This window comes from Chamaea fasciata, unplaced genomic scaffold (assembly GCF_029207755.1).
Source record: "Chamaea fasciata isolate MVZ Bird 193981 ecotype frontalis unplaced genomic scaffold, bChaFas1.0.hap1 SCAF_1, whole genome shotgun sequence".
Taxonomy (NCBI): Eukaryota; Metazoa; Chordata; class Aves; order Passeriformes; family Sylviidae; genus Chamaea; species Chamaea fasciata.
This window is the reverse complement of record NW_027094086.1, coordinates 105081428-105100080: the sequence shown is the minus strand read 5'-3', so window position 1 is coordinate 105100080 and position 18653 is coordinate 105081428. Positions and strand designations below refer to the sequence as shown.

Sequence of the window (18653 nt, the reverse complement as noted above, 5' to 3'; positions counted from 1 at the left end):
GGAACATTCAATTTGTATTAGCAACTCTCAGAACATACTTCAGTTGTTTACTTGCATTGTTGAAGGACTGGATGTTACCAGGGTGTAAGCTACCCTGGCAGCATTTCTGGGCTCCAGCTAGCTCTGCTGATCCTGAGCCAACAGGGAACCAGCTCAAATAGGAGCGCTTACTTTTTGTGAGCATGAAGACCAGTGATTTTCTTCTAAAAACTGAGAGATACAAAAGCAAGTGATTTTTGAGGACAGACAAGAGTGGGTTTTCTACTGATTTTGAGTTGAAAATGCCCAGCCTTGGAATTTTAATGAGCAAAAAAAAAATTATAACATGACTAAAGGCAGCATGCAATTTCATAAACAATATGTGTGTTTGCCTGCTGATGAGAGGAGTACCATGTCTTATAACACTGACAAGATAAAAAGATATTTCTAATATTTCAGGGGTTGTATTGTTTATTGGCATAGCACCCATGACAAAACTTGTAAGCAAAGCTGATTTCTTTTCTACCATCTTCTTTCTAAGTAATAAGTAGTCAAAATACTCTGCTAGTACAATTAGCTAAACTGACTTCAATTGCAGATGATTTATGCAGTCTGAGAAGCTGGCCCTATCGTGTAGATGTGTTTGCTCTAGCCAGATCTCTTGGAAGTTGTATCCTTTTAATCCACTACAGACAAAGAGGGAGTTATTTGATTCTGCATTATTGCAGAATCTGCTATGTATTATATTTGTGTATTTTCCCAAACAGATTGCATAGCTGTTGTTCAAACAAATATGTTTGTTAGTGTTGAAAAAAGTAAATAATTCAAACTTTCTGCTTGAATATTGTACTGAAGTAATCAAAGAGGAGACATTTTCCATAATACCTACCAGTAATTAGTGATTCATTGAGTATCTTCAACTACTCAGTTTGGCTCTCGCAGCTCTGATCATCGTTCTCAGATTCTCCTCACTGTCTTATATTATTTTTTAAATCCACTCACGGATTCTCAGACCTATTTAGAATATAATCCTTTCTAGGCAGGGCTCTTTTTGTGATTTTGTTTCACACATAGAGTCCTAAACTACAATGAAATACTCTGATTGACATGACAGAGCGTAGCAGCAAAAATCCTTGAAAGAGCCTCGGGGTTTGAAACTATGACATCTGAAGGGATGCCCAGGTGTCACTGCCATCACAAATGTCTCTGTGAATCCCATGTCCTCAGCCCTCTCCTGATTTACCGCATCCTTGCCAGCTGTGCATTTGCAACTCTAGAAAGCAGACTTCTGAATTATCAAGACGTCGATCTACCCATGTAGCCAAACAGGCAGTTTGCTTAGCAGAGCTGTTCATTCTCTGTAACTCTGATTTGGTTTAAACCAAACTAAAAACTCACCTAGTTCTCAAAAATTGCTCCTGCATTTGGTTTGATCTTATCCTAGATTTTAATGTGTGTTGTCTCCTGACTCTGCAACGAGCCAAGATGGGCAAATATGTGAGGGAAACATCTAATAATGTACATGAAGTTTTAAGGTCTGAAAATATGAAAAATTTCCTATGTGATCCAAATTCCTCTATATATCTTCAAAATTCAGCATGAGATATGACAGACTAAAGTAATGTAGTCCAGGGAGGGATAGATTTGAGGAAGCACAATTTATTAAGTGTATCAATTGCCATCAAATCTCAGGGAAATCCTTTTCTCTATTATGTTCAGAACAGTCTACTTAGTCCTAAGGCATAAAAAGGATAGACATTCTATTAGATTTTCTGCAATTGTGACTTACCCTGAGCTCACGTTACCTTCCCTGATGAATTATATTTTCATTGTAACTTCAAAAGACTCATAGTCATTTAAAAAGTTTAAGATAGTTTATAAAAAGGAGGAAATATATACAAAATACGTACTCGTATGAACGAAAATGAAGAAAAATGTAAGGCGTTTTTAATCTAAAACTGAGTAAAATCCCCACTCTCAAATTTTATATCTAAGATCATTTTTGCTTCTGTGTTTTCGAACAGCTCTATTTTGATGAATTCTTCTCATTTCTTTTAACTAAGCTTCATTAGAAAAAATAATCTAGAAAAAAAAGAGTGCATATTACATTATCTTCATGAGATCTAGTGTGTCTCAGTATTTCTTCAAACTTCCTAAATGGTTTGATTCAAGTTTATTTTTTGTGGGGAAAATGCTTGTAATAACCCTCAACCACAGTTTGCATTCAGCCTGCGTCTAGCATACCATCTTTCTCAAATTTTCAGTATTTCAAGGTAACAAGTCACCATATTTATCAGAGAATCTGTACTGCAGCTTTCTGAAGTTTGTAATTCAATTAACAAAAAATCAGATTAACAGTCCCAAAATAGTATCTACTGAGTTCCCCGTGTTGAGCTCAATGATCATCAATTCTCCCTCCTTTGTCAACATGTGCATAAATCAAAATGCTTTGCAAATCAAACTAAAGAACCCTTCAGTCATTATCAAATATCAGAGTTGCAAAATATTTTGTCTCTTTGATCTCCCCTGCTGCCTCACCTAACCAAAGATGGGCTGCTTCTCTCAGGAGCAGAAGCAAAGACCACAAATCCTGCACCTGTGTCCAGGATTCTATTCTCCCTGCTGCTAAATAACCGTTCCTATGTGGGTGGCACCAGCTGCAGGACATCCTTTATAATTCAGGTTATGAAAGGTGTCTGGTGCAGACCACTATGTAACTCCTGTCTCCCTTTCAATGGAATGATCTCCAATTTTTCCTCCTAAAACAAAAAGGAAAGCTCATGAAGAAAGCAAGAGATGATTAGGAATAGTCCTTCCATTTTTTTTTTTTTTTTTAAATCAGGCTGTACTTTCAATTTCAAGAAAGGTACGTGTTTACAACAGCTTTTTTTGTACTTTGGGGTTCACCTCAGGCACCTGGTTGCTAAGCAGCCAGTCATCTCCATACTTTGCCTCTATCAGGATGCTGTTATCTCTTGCCTCTGGATGTAGAAGGCATTTGGACTGCTATCTCTGAGGTCCCTTCTGGGAATCCCATATTTTGCATCTCTGTTTTTGGATAGCTCTTTTCCATTTCAGCTTCACCGATTCCCCTTTGGTAACTCCTGATTCAGTCATTTATTAATCTTTGCTGTGGTGGACGTGGAATAATGAAATTTGGCGATTAAAAGGCTGGGCTTCAGAGTGATGTAAATCCAGGCAGCCCCACTGAGGTGAAAGAAGCTACACTGGTAAATACCTGCTGAGAGTCTTCCAGATTGATAATAACAGGACCTGAGTTTTGCTTCTTGTCCTTCTCATGAATTATCTGGAGCAAATGTGATTGTGAATGTAAGATTAATCATCCTTGACTGTATCTTATGTCTGTACCTCTATGAAATGTGCATTTCCCCTATTGATCTTATGCCTCTGTATGACACCCTCGGACCTCTAAAAAAATACCCAAAACACAACAGCGTTCTGCTAAAACGTGCTGGACTACCCACAGCAATACTTTCCATGAATATATTTTATCAATTTTCTTTTCTTCTTTTTTTTTTAAATTTTATTTTCATTAACAGAGCTGTTTTATAATACTTTACATGGTAGTATATCTCTTGAAGCAAATATGGAAATACATCTCTCAGAGAGGTGTATACTAACTGAGGGCAACTTAACATGAACACCACAATCCACATACTGAATTACCACATTTGTGTCATCTTAAAACAAAAAAGAAGTCTGAGACCTGCTGAGAGTTGTTGTAGTTAATACTCTGTCAGTGTTTCCACTCTTCTGGGGCTCAAACCTTACACTGTTAAAATTGCTTTGCAATGAAAACATGTAAGTGCTCAGCTCCACAACGAATTGTCACTGGGCCAAATTCTAAGGTCTTTGCTTACTGCTAACTCCCACTGACTTCAGTGAACACACATGCTGAGTAAAGGCTCAGGGTTTGGATGGGTTATTGAAGAGTTTCTTTGTTGTTTGTATGTTTTGAAATAAGACTTTTTAAAAACGTTTTACACTGCGCATTAAAACTAAAAAATTTCTGCATGCAGCATGAAAAAACACCTGGCCACATTTGACAGTCTGTTACCTGGCTGACTTTATTGGACTTTTCAATTTCCTCTTCTTTTTCTTAAACTGCTCTTTTCTAAACTGTGCTACTCTACAATCAAATATAGACAGATCCAGGTGACATTATACTTCTGCTTTTTCTGTCCTTCCTAGACACTTGTATCAGTTTATACTTTGTGTGAATATATTCTGTCCAGTTCCTTCTTAGCTACTGTGCTTTAACTTTGAGATGATATTACTTTGTTTTTCAGTCAAAGAAAGAGCTAGAACACAATGCCAGAATTTGGGTTTTGTATGGCCTATTGGCTTAAAAGAAGTCCCCAGGCTGAAATTTTGTCTTACTCAATCCCACAGGTTTCTTCACTCTCTTCTTTGCTGCCTATTCACAAACAGAGATTCAGATCCAAATTTTAGAACTTGTTTCCATGTTTCCATTTCAAACCCTTCTCAGTGAGAGGTGGCATTGGAACTTATACCTTACAGAATATTAGCAGTGTTTGTTGGTTCCCTTCCAATTTTTTTTTTCATGGTCCCCTTCCTCTTCTTGCACATATTTTTGCAATCTGGTAGCAAATTTGCTGCCCTGTATCTTCCTTCCACCCCTGCTGAAGACTAACAGTGCCTCATCATGTGAACACTGCCTCTTGCCAGACACAAATGCCTTGGAGGCCAGGGCATTTGGTCACCCTGGCAGTGCTGGTTCAGACACCACAAATCTAACAGGATCCATACGGTCCTGGTGCACATTCCTGCCCTGAAACCACTTTGGCATGAAGTCCTGGCTCTGGGGGTAGAGCTGATAGCACACGAGCAGCAAAGCTGGTTAATCCTCTGGGCTTCTTCATGCTTTACGTGGGTACCCCACAGGGTTTCCTTCATCTTGGGTTTTCAGATCTTAAATCCTATAGCAGCTACCACATACATAAGAAATGCTGTGTCAAGTAAATTTTTTTCAACCTTGATTACATTTTCCTTGTCATTTGTTCTACATCCAGTTATCTTACTGTCCACCATGAAAAACATATGTTTATTTTCAGATCCAGTCCAGATCTGGCACATTTTCCATTAAAGCTCTTCTCAAAATGCAACTTACAGTGTACATTTGTCCCTTTAAACAAATCTACTCTAGTAGCTCTCTAATTTTCAAAAAGCATTTCCAAAAATTTTAGGGAAAATTATGCTTGTAGTACCAGTTTCCAATGAATCTGTTACTGCTACAGAAAGTTTCCCCTCTGTCTTTTGTCTTTTTGTTATGATTTTTTAATCATGCCCAGAAAACACTGCATTCACAATGTCCTACATAAAGAATAGGCCAATTCTCCACATGGAAAATCTGCTTAACTTCATGATGATATTGTCATACAGATGACACATAGTTACTTAGCACTTTATGGAGACATTTGAAGGCCTAAACACTGCTTCAAGAAGCTGACAATGTAAACACCTATATTTGAAGATGTTAATTAGCAGGAGTTGTTAAGTATGAGATTTATGATCTATCTTTGACTCCTTTTGCCTCAGGCTAATCCATTTCTTTTATATTTTTTCCTAAACCTCCAGGCTGCTGAACATATCTTTAGCCAGCTACTGTTTCAAGATCAACCCTGCAAAACAAAACCACTTTATTTTTATCCTCACCAGCTGCACAATTTTCCTTCTCAAATTACCTCTATCAAACTTTCACGATTATAATGACTGAACTGTAAAAATGTGGTTTCACACTGAGATAGCTGGTTTTGTGTAAAAAGGTAGTTACATACAGAATACCATATGTAGAGAGGGAAAGAATTTAAGACTATAACACCAATGAACTACATATTTTTTCTGACTATTAAGAGTATTTTTTAAGTTCCTCAAAACTCTCTGAAGTTAAACTGTTGCTAATGAAATCCTGCATAGAAACATCTAATAATTATAATAATGTTTTGGGATAAAAAGCTTGTAATACTGTCATGATGTTGTGTTCACCTAATAAATGAAGCTTCATAATTTTGGTGTTGCAAGAGAAAAGAGCTGCTGTCATTGACATAAGTTACCAATTATTTAATTTAATAAGAGTTACTGCTTTGTTAGGAAAGTCAGGGATCTTGAGCCAGTAAAACTGTGAAGCTTTGTCTGACAAAAATTTTATCTGTGACTTCAAGAGGAGCAGCATATTGCATGGGGCTACGTGAGGGATTCAGGCTGACAGGAAAGCAGGGACATAGAAGGAAGAAGAAAGGAAAGTCAAGTTAATAGAAAGAGAGTTTTAAAGAATGTGAATATGAATCTTATGAAAGAGGGGGGTTTTCCATGAAGAGCTTCCCTTTGTCTCATCTATTCTACTGTTAGAATAGGTGCAATTCTTGAATTCTTGCTATTAACTGAGTTACACTGACTTATAAGGCATGTGACATATTACAGCAGAAATACAGTTACTGTCTACTGCTGAACTAAAGAGCAAGTGCAGTGCTAAATTCTGAGATTTATATCAATTTTCTCCCATCAGTTACTTTTTTTTTTTTTTTAATATGCAGCAGAGGCTATTGTGTGGGACTGTGCTGGAAGGATATTAACTCATGGAAAAGAGATTTTTTTTTCCTAGAATTCAGCAGCTGGTAGTAAAGATAAAATGACATTTACCTCTATTGCTACCTCAGGAATATTGTATTTATTACAGTGTGTTCCCTACAATGCCATAAAAAAATAGGTTATACTTTTTTTCTCACCTTGTTTAAAAAAGAACTGATTTTTTTGACCAGACTGAGTGGCTACTTCTTATGGCCAGCACCTAGTCATAGTTGCATTCTCTTCTGAGGAAAATCACTCTATTAAGATTTTTCATTTAAGGTTTGACTGTCATTATTTTGGACCTTTATGAAATGTTTTTAATTTGTCCACATTCTAGCAGGATTCAGGTAGGTCTATTATAGCTGTTGGAATTCATGTTAGCTTTGATAATTTCAAAGGAAGATGTCCAGAGCATTTTTCTTCGATGCCAGGCAGGTACTGCTTAAAAATCCAGTGCTGATGAAGGGCAGAATGGCAACCTGAGGAAGTCTGTGGGAGCTTCTGGGGGAGGCAGGAGCTCAAAAGACCTTCAGCAGCAGTGTCCTTGAAAAGGGCTCTTTTGAGCAGCACTGGTCCTCAGCTACCTACCCCGAAAGGAAAGGACAAGATAGGGAATCTAGGAAGGGGGCTTTATTTCTTCTCCATAAAGAATTTTTTGTACTACCTCATTGTTCAGGTTTTAAATTTGTTTCCTGCATAGACATACAGACACAATGAGACTACATCAAGGGATAAATAGATATCCACACAAGAGGAACAGGCCATGTAAAACCAGAAAATGTGAGGAAATTAAATGCAACTAAAGGCATTCCTCTGTGAATAATGCAAGAACAGCTTGAGTATGGGTGAAGGGGAAAGTACAAACTGTGGGGTTTGCTTTTTTTCCAAGCGTGCTTATGGCATGAGCGTCAGCATCCACATAGTGTTTATGAAAGGTCCTTCTCCCTAACAGAAGGACCACCGTCCATTTTCTTAGCAGAAATCTCTAAACTTGTCTAAGCCTGAAAACATGGAAGTTTTCTCTGTAAAGACTTATTGTATCAGAGAGCCTGGTCATGGTTTAAAGCATTAGTGTGAGAATAGGAACAGAGAGGGAAGAAAGAAACATTGAAAGGCAGAGTGTGAGTGTGCAAGGTAGCAAAAAAGTTAACTGTTTGCCTGGGTCTTTAATGGTCAGGAGGATGAAAACCATTTGTCATTATAACTAACTACAGGAGGCAGATCTAACTGCTGTGAACCCGCCAAAGACTCCTGCATGCCCATACTTCGTGAAACTGGTACATGATTCATCTTGTGGTTACAGCTCAACAGCAGCACTTCACATTCTAAAGCCTGGATAGGCTCACACTTTTCTCTCTTTTTTTCATAGGTGCATAACTTTCCATTATAGGACTGTCTGGAAACAGCAGTTCTGCTTAGCAAAAAATTTCATAGTTTGAATGATTTTGCTCCACGTTGGCATAAAAAAACCAGAATGTCTTTGAGACACCTGTGGGCAGGAGAGGGGAAAGTCAGACAGACTAGCCATGCAGGGGAACAGACAGCTGACCAGTCTTTGTAGGCAAGGTTTGAGACCTCGCTCTGGCAGAATCTCAGTGGTGTTCACCTCACTTAAATTTGAGCTTTTAACTCAGCTGTAGCTGCCTACTTTGGTCAATGGAAAAAGATTTCTGCACAGAGAGGCTAATTTAGATCACACAAAGCAGGCTTTTCCTCTAAACCACCTTTGATAAAACAGTTTTGGTCTGTGTTCCATTTATAACATAGGGGGAGTGGACTACTACTAACTTACCTGCCTGTAGTTGGTCTCTAATTACAGGTGAGGCTGTACAATGTAACCTTGGATGCATTTTTTTCCCTTCTCTTTTTTCTGGAAATTTCACTTGCAATCAGGGAAAGCTTCCTAGCAGAAGTTTAGACAATTAAGAACAAGAAAAATTCCCCAAGACCAGATGTTTTGACATTGAAAAATAAGCAGCAAGTGGGGTTTTTTTTAAGCACTCAACAAGCATTCATTTCACAGGAATGCTCGTTATCAGAAATATTTGGCAAACCATTACAAGTCACCTTATGTTTATTTGTAAATCATTCCTTAATTAGATAATTTAAATTAAAAGAGGATGTGTGAACATGTGAAAAATTATCTACTATCACTTATAAATAATATAAATAAGTACACTAAGAGATACAACAAAAATTGTAAATGCCAGGTCCTGATAAGAGTAGGTGCATTTTAAAAATGAATATGAGCCTGAAACATCTTAACAACTGGATTCTCAATTTAACAGCAGAGAAGTCAGGGACACTGACAAGTTTACCATGCTGAATGCTTTGTTTACTTGTGAGCATAGAGATACCTTGTCCAAGGCCATTTCTCACTGTATGCACAAAGGCAATAGTGGTTGGGTCAGGGCTGTTAGTCTCTCATTTCAGCCTCAAGACATTTTTATTTTGGGAACCACAGCATTTAAACTGGCAGGGAAAACACTAGTAAATCAATGATGAATAGCACACCGACATAAGTGACGTTTTGGAAGGCAACTTGTTTGCATCATGCCAGAAATCTGACCCTTGGCTGACAAAACTGATGTCTCCTTTCCCTATAAATGAGCAAATTTTGTATAAAAAAAAAAAAAGAAGTTGAATACTGAGGTAATGGCATTTGTCTCTAAGATCGTATTTAACAGTATTTGCTATAACAATCTGTCAAGTTTGCTTTGCCCTCTCATCAGTAGCTGTGCATCCAAAGCATACATTTCTTTGTCTTACTCTGATGAATAAGTGAAAAAAATATACTAAATGCAGATTTTAACAGCTCTGTGAATACCAGTTTATGGTATTTTCCTCCTTTTTTAGTTAAGTCTAGTCATCAGTTACTGTAGGTCAGCCTCATTTTCCTTTTCAGAGTACTAGACTGCTAAAATGATCTTAATAAAGATAATTTATTAATTAAGATCATGCATGTGTACATTTTAATAAAGCTTTTAAACGGCACTCAGAGATGGGGCATACTATGTCTACAAAAAAGAAAAGCGTTAAAATTGTTGCTGTTACTCGCCTAAAGGACTGCAATTCCATGTTGAACTTGCAGCTTTCTGTGGCTGGAAAGTACCTCTGTCTCACAATTATTCATGCCACTGCAGCCCCTAAACACTTTCATTTGACAGTACTTAGCAAACTACTCTCATCACTTAGAAACAGGTCAGCTAAGAAATGCTGACCTGTCAGGGAGAAGAATTCCATGAGCCTCTAGTACGTTTATGTGAGACTACAGACATGAAACTCCTTTCATTTTAATAAATAAGAAGACGGGCAAGCCATTTGTCACATTTAACTGCTGATGTCAGAGACACAAGATACCTGTTTTTCAGACATCCACTCTAAGTATGTTTTACAGGGTTCCTGAGTTAAATTTCCTGACAAGGAGCATTTACTCTCTCAGTTGGTCTACTGAATCAAAGGGAGCTTCCAACAGAGGCATATGTTGAAGAAAAACAAAGTCAAGATATTTCAGTCACTCACACATAGATTTCTCATTTTCACAGCTGGTCCTCCTTGCTAATGAACATGCAAAGTTTGCTTATGCCTCAGCACTTTCCTGGGAAGTGCTCATTTAACACTGAATGACTGCTTACCTATGTAACTGGAAGTTGTGTGGGACTGAGTACAGTGTTAAGAATATTCAACTCACGCTCACATCTGAAAGCCTAGTCCTCTGCCTGACAAACATGAGTACAAATTTATCAAATATACAATCTTATACCTATCAGGAGTATGCAGCAATGGCTCCTAGGCAATAGGTGAAATGCTTGTAATACAAAAAATTAGAATTTTCTATCAAGTGGTTATGACTTACCTACATTTAAATTAAATAAAGTGCATAGGAAAAATGAACGTCTAAGCCATATTTTGGATTTCAAAAATCCAAAATTGATGTGCTCCATTACCCTGAAGAAATTTCAGGCCTTCAGCACTCTCAGATACCTACAGGTATATTTTAGACTGCATCACTCTTTTGGAGTATGACACAGAAGGACCTGAACTAGTAACTGTAGGAAGGTATGAATGTCTCAGCAGTGGTCTGGAAAGCAGCAGAGCTGTCTTGAATATGCTTGGATGTGTAAGAGACATATAATTTCTTCAAAGGTTGTAATACTAATACTAATGCTATGAAACGAAGATAAATAAAAACACTCTGTGAAAGTGTGCTCTTGGAAATAGCATGAAAATAGCTAGCTCACAAAGGAAATCTGGACTAAGAAGAGTCTACAAAGAAGGCGGGGAGGGGAACAAGAGAAAGCAAAAAAGTAAAACAAATGGTGTTGGAATAAAACTGGACTTTTCAAGTACAGTTCCTTAAGTCAAAGGATATTAATTGTCAAAAAAGCTGAGTAAGTCCTTTGAAAATGTATTTTAGGAAATGTCAATGGACAGATTTGGGCGAGGAAAAGAGAAAGAGGAAAAAGGCTGTGCTACAGTAAGGACAGGATAAAAGGCTGGTTTGGACCTTCAGCAAACACTTCAGCTTACCTTCGTCCCAGAACCATGATCCTGGGGAAAAACAACATGAATAATGGGAAAGATATTACAGAAATTTATGGCATGGCACTAAAAAAGTAGTATAATGTGTGTCTTGAGGTGAAAGGGAGAAAAGAAACTAGTTAAACTCTGTTATAAAATTTTGCTTTGAAAGTACAGAAACAGGTTTCCTTAACAAGCTTTATCAAAGATGGAAATGATGTAAAATGAAATGGAGGTCTCTGTTGAGAGGCAGAAAATGTGATCCCAGCAAATACAGATTTGTAGATCGGACCTCAACAGAATTTGACAAAACCAAATCAAAATGAAACAATAAAAAAAGACAGAAAAGAGGTTGAGGGTTGGTCATTGGTGGAGTTCTTTAAAGAACATCTCTGACTTAGTCTTAGGGTCAATATTGCTCTCTATACTTTTATTACTGAATTTTTTGCAAAGGTTACACATGCCATAAGGCCATTTCCCTCTGGCATTGTTGAGGAATACATTTAGTGCAGTCAGCTCCGTGTGCAGCTGCAGATTGAGCTCTGGGTGGCAGGACCCCAGGCAAGACTTTGAACTCCTGACCCTTTGTACAACAAGGAGTATGGGGACCTGTGGCACAGCCTAGTGACCAGACACTCAGAGACACGGCAGGAGCCAAGGACTCCAGACTTTCCCACGCTTACCTGTAAAGGTATAAATCCCCAGGGTTTCCTTGGTTTGGGGTCCCTCCTTGGAGACAACCGCCTCAAGCTGTTATTTTGCTATTGTAGCATGATTAAATTGTTTTAAGGGTTGAAATAGCTGAGAATGTGCTGTGGGAAATCTGGGGTCAAGTGTGTAAGGAAACCTGGTGTGCCTATGTGAGTGTGGGATGTGAAGTTGGGCCTTGGTCCCAGCTTGGGTGGTCTGAGAGTGACCGTGCCAGAGTGGCTCCTGGATGGTCAGACAGGGAAGTTTCTTTAGTATGAGGTGGGAGGCATTGTCACGTATGGGGAAGCCTGGATCTTGAGGGATGGAGTCAGGGAAACGTGATGAAGTTCAGCCCTGGAAATGCAAACTTTTGTGCCTGAGACCTGATTCAAACCACTGCAGGTGAGGACAGACAACAGTATCTTGCCTGGATCCCCTGGAAATTCCAGAAAAATAGAATGGAGACCTCTGGTTCACCAAGGGGACTAGGCAACACAAACATCAGAAGCAAGGTTTCTGGGGGTTAAAGATACTGTACAAGCTCTCATTGAGAATACCATGCACAAACTCAGTCACTCTTTTTCAAGAAAGATTATTCTGAAATGAGGGCACTGCTTTGAATCCAGAATGAGATGAAGAATAGAGAGTTTATTTTATGTCAGCCCAGATTATGTAGTATAAAAAATAAAAGGCTGATAAGTGATATGAAAGTCTATTATGTGATGGAAACCTGTACCAAGAATGGAAAGGAGATGTTTAAGCTAAAGTAATATTATTAAAATTACAATGCCACACAAGCTGGCAAAAAATACATGTAGACTGGGATAAGAAGAGGATGAAGCACAGAGGACATCCCTTAGCCATTATTAGACCATACAGGTGTTGGCAGAGCTTTTTAAAATAGCGGTAAAAGCTGAATTCAACAGAATGACTTTATGAAGGAGAATACAGAGTAAGAGACTTAGACAGTGAACTGAACTCTCTTCCAGCTATGTAAACAACTTGTTTTGTTTCAGTGAAAATTTGCACCGTTTTAAAAAAAATCACTATTTACCACACCAGATTTCAGTAGAGTAATTTTTACTTATTGAAAGGTAATAGATGTCTTCTCCATTTAAGCATTACTGAAAGTGTGGATATAAGACAATAAACTGATCATATTTCTATTTTGTCTTAAATATCTCAAAGTGCCTAGAAACTTACCTGACATATACATGAAAGTAAAAACAATACCAGAGAATTTCAATCAGAACAAGAGTAAGAAAGAAAAATCAAAATAAGTGTAAAACCAAGACTGAATCTGCTGAGGAGACATTGATAAGTAAGAGTATTACTTTCCTGCTTTAATGAAACTTTCCTTTACATAATTTGTTGCAAAACACATAAAAATATTTAACCTAATTTCTTTCTCTTAGTCTCACCTTCACAGCATGTACTCACCATTTTGCACAGAGGCATGGAAGTAGCACTGAGAAGGAAAACTGTTCTTTCTTCCACTTTCACGGGATGTTTTTAAGCTGTTTGGAATTCCTTTGAAGACTACAGCAGTAGTTTATGTGCTGGATATTTATCGCTGGTGTGGAGGGTGAAACACTAACTGCACACCATACTCCCTGCCCTTTTAAAATATTGATGAGTAACCATCTATGGAGCCTCATAAAGTATTAACTCTTTAAGTGGGGAAGATCCCTGCTTAACAGCATAGCACAAGTTTTATGTGATTTAAATCCCACACAATGCAAAGAGTTTCAAACTGGTTATGTTAGTTCAATATCTAATATTAACACTGGGTTTTGAAACCTCAAGGAAGCAATATTGCTCTATTGATGCAGCAGGACAGGTATGTAAGTTCGTGATCAACGTGGGGATATTCACAAATGAAGTCTACATCTTGAACTTCAATGCTTAATCTTTTTATTGGCTTCCTAATCTTTTCAACTTCCACTTTATGTACTACTTATCAGGTTAGCTCATGTTGGAACAACTGTTGCATCTTCTGAATTTCCACACCTGAATTTGAAGGTAATGGACTACATTTCCCTGAATATTGTCCACTAGGCAGTCAGTGTATAAAAGTGTCAGACTGAGACTGACTTTTTTTTTTTTTTTTTTTAATGCGTACTATATTTATTTGGAAATCTTATTTATCCTTTTTTTCTTCAGTTTTTTAGCTGTTCAAATTACCTCGTTGACCTGGGTGCAAGCAATTTCTTTGATCCATGAATTTGTGGTTCAGAGGAAAATTTTGAATCCTTTCAAAGATGTGTGATTACAGTACCACAGAATTATAGCTGTATTTTATCAAATAGAGTTGATGGAAAAGGGAAAACTGTGGGGGGAAAAAAAGGGTTTTCACAGAAAACCATCAGTCTTTTGAAATAAGTAAATTTTACATGACAGATTACCTGCAATGGCAGGGGCAGGACTTGATACCCCTTCTGAGGTATACGAGAAAGTCTGAAAGACTTTTAACATTGACATGGAACTCTAATAGCTTGGAGATTAGCAGTGCTAATCCACCTCAGTGGCACTAGCTCAATCATTGTAGATGATCAGGAGTCCCCTAAAACTTAAAAATGCTAAGGGGAGTTTTCAAAGATAACCCTATTGTCTAGGAATACCCCAGACATTGCTCACAGAAGAGTGATAACAACTTGACTCATGCTTAAAGAAATGAGCAGATGGGTTCTTTCCTCTTCATATGCAAATGTCAGCGAGATAAAACAAGAATAGAGTTAACAGAACTATGTGCCAGCTATGCCAAAACATAAAGAAATCATGCCATGTGTAGGATTCCTTCCTTTGGACACATGTTCATTCAAATTTAAGTTTTCTTTACTAAATTCCAAGGTACATTTAGATAAAAGACATCAGAAATATGATCTCTGCTGCCACTAGATTTCTGTTTCTATTGCTAAGTTAGTGATTCAACAAGTGTGCAGTGTGTCTTTAATTGCTACCGCCCAAAAGAAATTTTCCCTCAGTATTCATTAACTAATGACTTCCTCCCTTGCTGAGTTGTAAATTTACAAAAGACTTTGGCAAACCAGTGATTTGCCTTCATGGAAACCAGCTGTAAATGTGCCAAACAGGTGGGAGCCATAACTACAAACACAGGAATGTGATAAATCTAGCAATTGCATGTACTTGTGTGGTACCTTCCTAAAGTCATTCTCCTGGTAATAATAATTAATACTTTAAGGTATACACTCAAGTCATACTGAGGTTTGAAGTAAATGTTTTCAAGGGCCAATAAATTAGTTTAAAAAAGTAAGTATTAGTTTTGCAAGATTCTTAGCCACTCAGACTCTAAGGTTTTTAGCACATAGCAGTACATATGGCACCACAGGATGGCTCTTCCAATAGTCAGGGTGTACTCACCTGCAACTATGCTTCTAATCCATAGGAAAAGGTGGTGGGAGGCTTTAGCATGTATTTAAGAGTGAGCTGCTTTCCTGCAACAGAGGTGTGTGACTAACATGAGAGTCATCCTTCCAAATCTCAGCTACTTGGTAGCAGCCTGAAATTCTGCCTCTCAATGACAGTCAGAAGTTGCAGTACCTGCTCCCTGTCATCTTTGAAGAACTGTCTGGAGGGTGCGAGATAAAACTAATTTCTGAACTTTAATATGATCATGGATTATGTGCCACCAATGTCTACAATTATATTGGACTGGAAGAAAGCTTGCAGCTATTAGTTCTACATTATTTTTACAAAATTGCTCTTCTGCGGAAGTGTTTTCAAAGGCATTTTGAAGGTTGCAATTATCCATGTTGGTCCTGTTCGTATATTGGAGTCATAATAAGTGGCGTGTTTTGCCACAGAAAAAAATTATCAAGTTTGGAGTGTTTTGACACAGAAAAAAGTTGTCGTGGGCTAATTTTATACTGCACAAACTGTTCTGCAGTAAATGCAGCAGACATGAACTTTTTAACCTAGGCACCAGAGAGTTCCTGAAGAAAGCTTGGTTTTCTGTGAATGACAAGATAGCTTCTTCAGCATGGTACACCACAGGATAAAAGCACTGACCTATGTTTCTGTCAGACTCTAGTTTTTGAAGCACATCAGTTTTCATGGAAAATAAAGAAAACCCCAAGCATAAACAGTATCTTTATGAAATCACAGATTTTTCCATCCTCCTGTTTCCTTGGACCAAAAAAGGAAGCTTATTACCCCAGTGATCAGAAAGTTCTTTTGACTTTATCTATTGAAATGACAACGCATCATGCTATCTGATCATATTTGCAGCTTTAAAATGTGAATACACAGATTATTTGTTTACTAGGAATATCTCCATCCAAGTAATGGCATCAACTGCATGGTCATGGCTTTTGCCTTTTCCAGTGTTTGCTTCAAATGCTCAAAAGACTGAAAAAAATTGATGATGGCAATATTTGATTCTAAACTAGTTTGCAGCTTATTTGTTCTCTGGCCAGATGTGCCTAATTCCTGTTGTCATCCTTGGAAGCACATGGGTGCACAAACAGCAAGAAGGAACCCTCTGGGCAGCTCTTTACTTTCTCTGAGTTTTGGATCCATGCCAGTCTGTTTTGGGAACAGCATTCCCTGACCCAGTGGGAAAGTCCCTCAAGCACCATTGTTATCAAGTGGCACATGGAGCTCCTTAACCAGCCTGGCACATGGTGAGGATCACAGCTGGGATCACGGGGAACACACAGCCCAGCAGGCCCCATGCACAGCCCAGAACACTTGAGCAGCTGGTGCTGGCAGTGCAGTGAAGGCTGCAGTTACTTTTGGGACCTCACTAGGGACAAAGCTTTCCACTGCCCATATAACACTTCAGTAATTCCAGAGAAATGTACTCAGTGGGGTGCGATTTAGTTACCGTGTTCTTTTAGAGCCTGGGCTTATACCAATAATCCATTTACTTTTCATTTTCCATGAACCAGGGAGACTCCAGTAGAACTAAATGTGTATAGTGATTATTGTATGCTATTGTTACTGGAAAAGCTCTTTTCAAGGGATTGTATTACACAGGGAATACACCAGCTCTCCTCCTTGAAGTATAGCTTCTAAATAAATATACAAAGTAAAGAAGCCCAAAGCCCGCGTCAAAACTCTACCCACACAGACAGATAATTTGAACTCACTCTCCAGAAAGTGGAGAGCTCTAACTGCAGGATAATGTAGCAGTCTTTCTGTATTAAACCCAGGCAGCCACTGCCTTTTAACTCAGGCCAGCACAGACCTTGCCTGCCAAGCAGCTGTTTTGCCCACACAGTACCTCCTGAGGCTTTACCCACCTGTAAGCTCCTAGTGACAAGAACCTCCCTATTTTTGCATGTTTACACAGCATCACTATGAAGTTCACAAAAAGATCTGTCAGGTGCTATCATGGTATCAATCGTAAGTAACAGAGGATCAGTAAAAGCATATAATCCAAGTCAGCTTCAAGGAACTTTCATTATGTAAGGGTACTACTTTACCTTTTACCTCTCTGTCTTCCACGAAACACCCTGGCAGTCAGAAAAACTTTTCACATGCAAGTCAATTAAAAATTCAGAGGCCATGCCGTTTGAGCTGAAAGTGGATTTTCAGTAAGGTAAATTGAACCACATTGAAAAACTCACAAACAGGAAAAAAAAAAAAAAAAAAAAAAAAAAAAAAAAAAAAAAAAAAAAAAAGCTGTGAAATCCTTTCCTGTGTGGTGTACATAAGGTTCATTGTGATAAAACGGTGACTTATCTCCTGTTTTAACAGACTCATTAAACAGTGAAAGTTCACTGATGAGTCTGCCAGAGAAGTAAAGTCAGGTGAAATACCCTAAGCCCCCAGACAAAATTATTTTCTCTGAACCTTTGAGAAAGACCAATTTTTCCAGCAAAAACCCTTTAAGTGATCTGATACTTGGTGTGAAAATAGCTAACAATGTCCATTGACAGCAACCCCCTCCCTGAGCCCCGTCACTACCCCAGGATATTACTGTAATAAGGAGAAGAAAACACGGGCAAAAATCCACAAACCCAAACGACTCAGAAGGCAGGTATTTTCCCAGCTCAGACTCCTGAGGTGACAGGGAGAATTCAGAAGCAGGAGTGTCGGAGCAGGCACCGCAGTCAGAGGTGGCTCATTGCACTCTGCCGCTGATCCTGGCACAGGGCTCCAAATGAAAATCAAAGCAATACATCTCTTTTCAAAACAAAGAAAGGGGGGGGGAATAAAACTCATTCTCTGAGTACCTTTGATTCCTGGCTGGTAGTTGATGCTGGAGAGGGGGGCTGCTCTGTGCTCTCCACTTCATTCTCTTTCTCCACACTATCCACGCTGACTTCAGTCGTGCTGCTCGGAGGAATCATTTTACATCTAAAATACTGCTACTGTCAGGAAAAAAAGCTACAGATGGTTCTTGCTTTTTTTCATTTAATATCCTCTTTCTTCTCTGCTCTTCTAGAGCAAATGAACTCCGACCGCTTGGTTTCACTATATTTGCCAGACTAGAATTCTCTGGATTTTCTTTTTTTTTTTTTTTTTTTTCCCCCCTTCTCCTCCTCCTTCCCCTCCTTCCTCCCTCCCCTTTCCTAGGCAATTGTGCTGCGAGGGAGTAAGTTATCGATGGTTCTGTAGGTCAGTTGTGTGCCTGCTTTTCCCCGATACTCCTCCCCTCCATATGAAGCCTGGAGGTGTGGAGCAGCGTCGTGACCGTCAGCCCCACAGTCAGAGGGGAGTGAGCTGAAGCAGCAAGCTCAATCCAGGCACGGACGCGCACACACACATACACACACACACACACACACACGCACACACACGGCACTGGAGGGAGGAGTTGTATTTCTAATGCTGGGAATAGCTCTGGAGGGGCATGTGCTGTCATAGTAGTGAAGGAAAGTAACGTG

General features: G+C 38.7%; 1 protein-coding gene across 1 annotated transcript in view; it reads right to left on the bottom strand.

The window, feature by feature from the left end:
- STAC (SH3 and cysteine rich domain) overlaps positions 1 to 18447 on the bottom strand; it is a 70166-nt gene extending 51719 nt beyond the window's left edge. The window contains exon 1 of the mRNA XM_066192037.1: positions 18000 to 18447. Coding sequence (XP_066048134.1) covers positions 18000 to 18116 — 117 coding nt within the window. The 5' untranslated portion in view covers positions 18117 to 18447. The remainder of the gene's footprint in view (positions 1 to 17999) is intronic.
- Between the last annotated feature and the right edge of the window lie 206 nt (positions 18448 to 18653).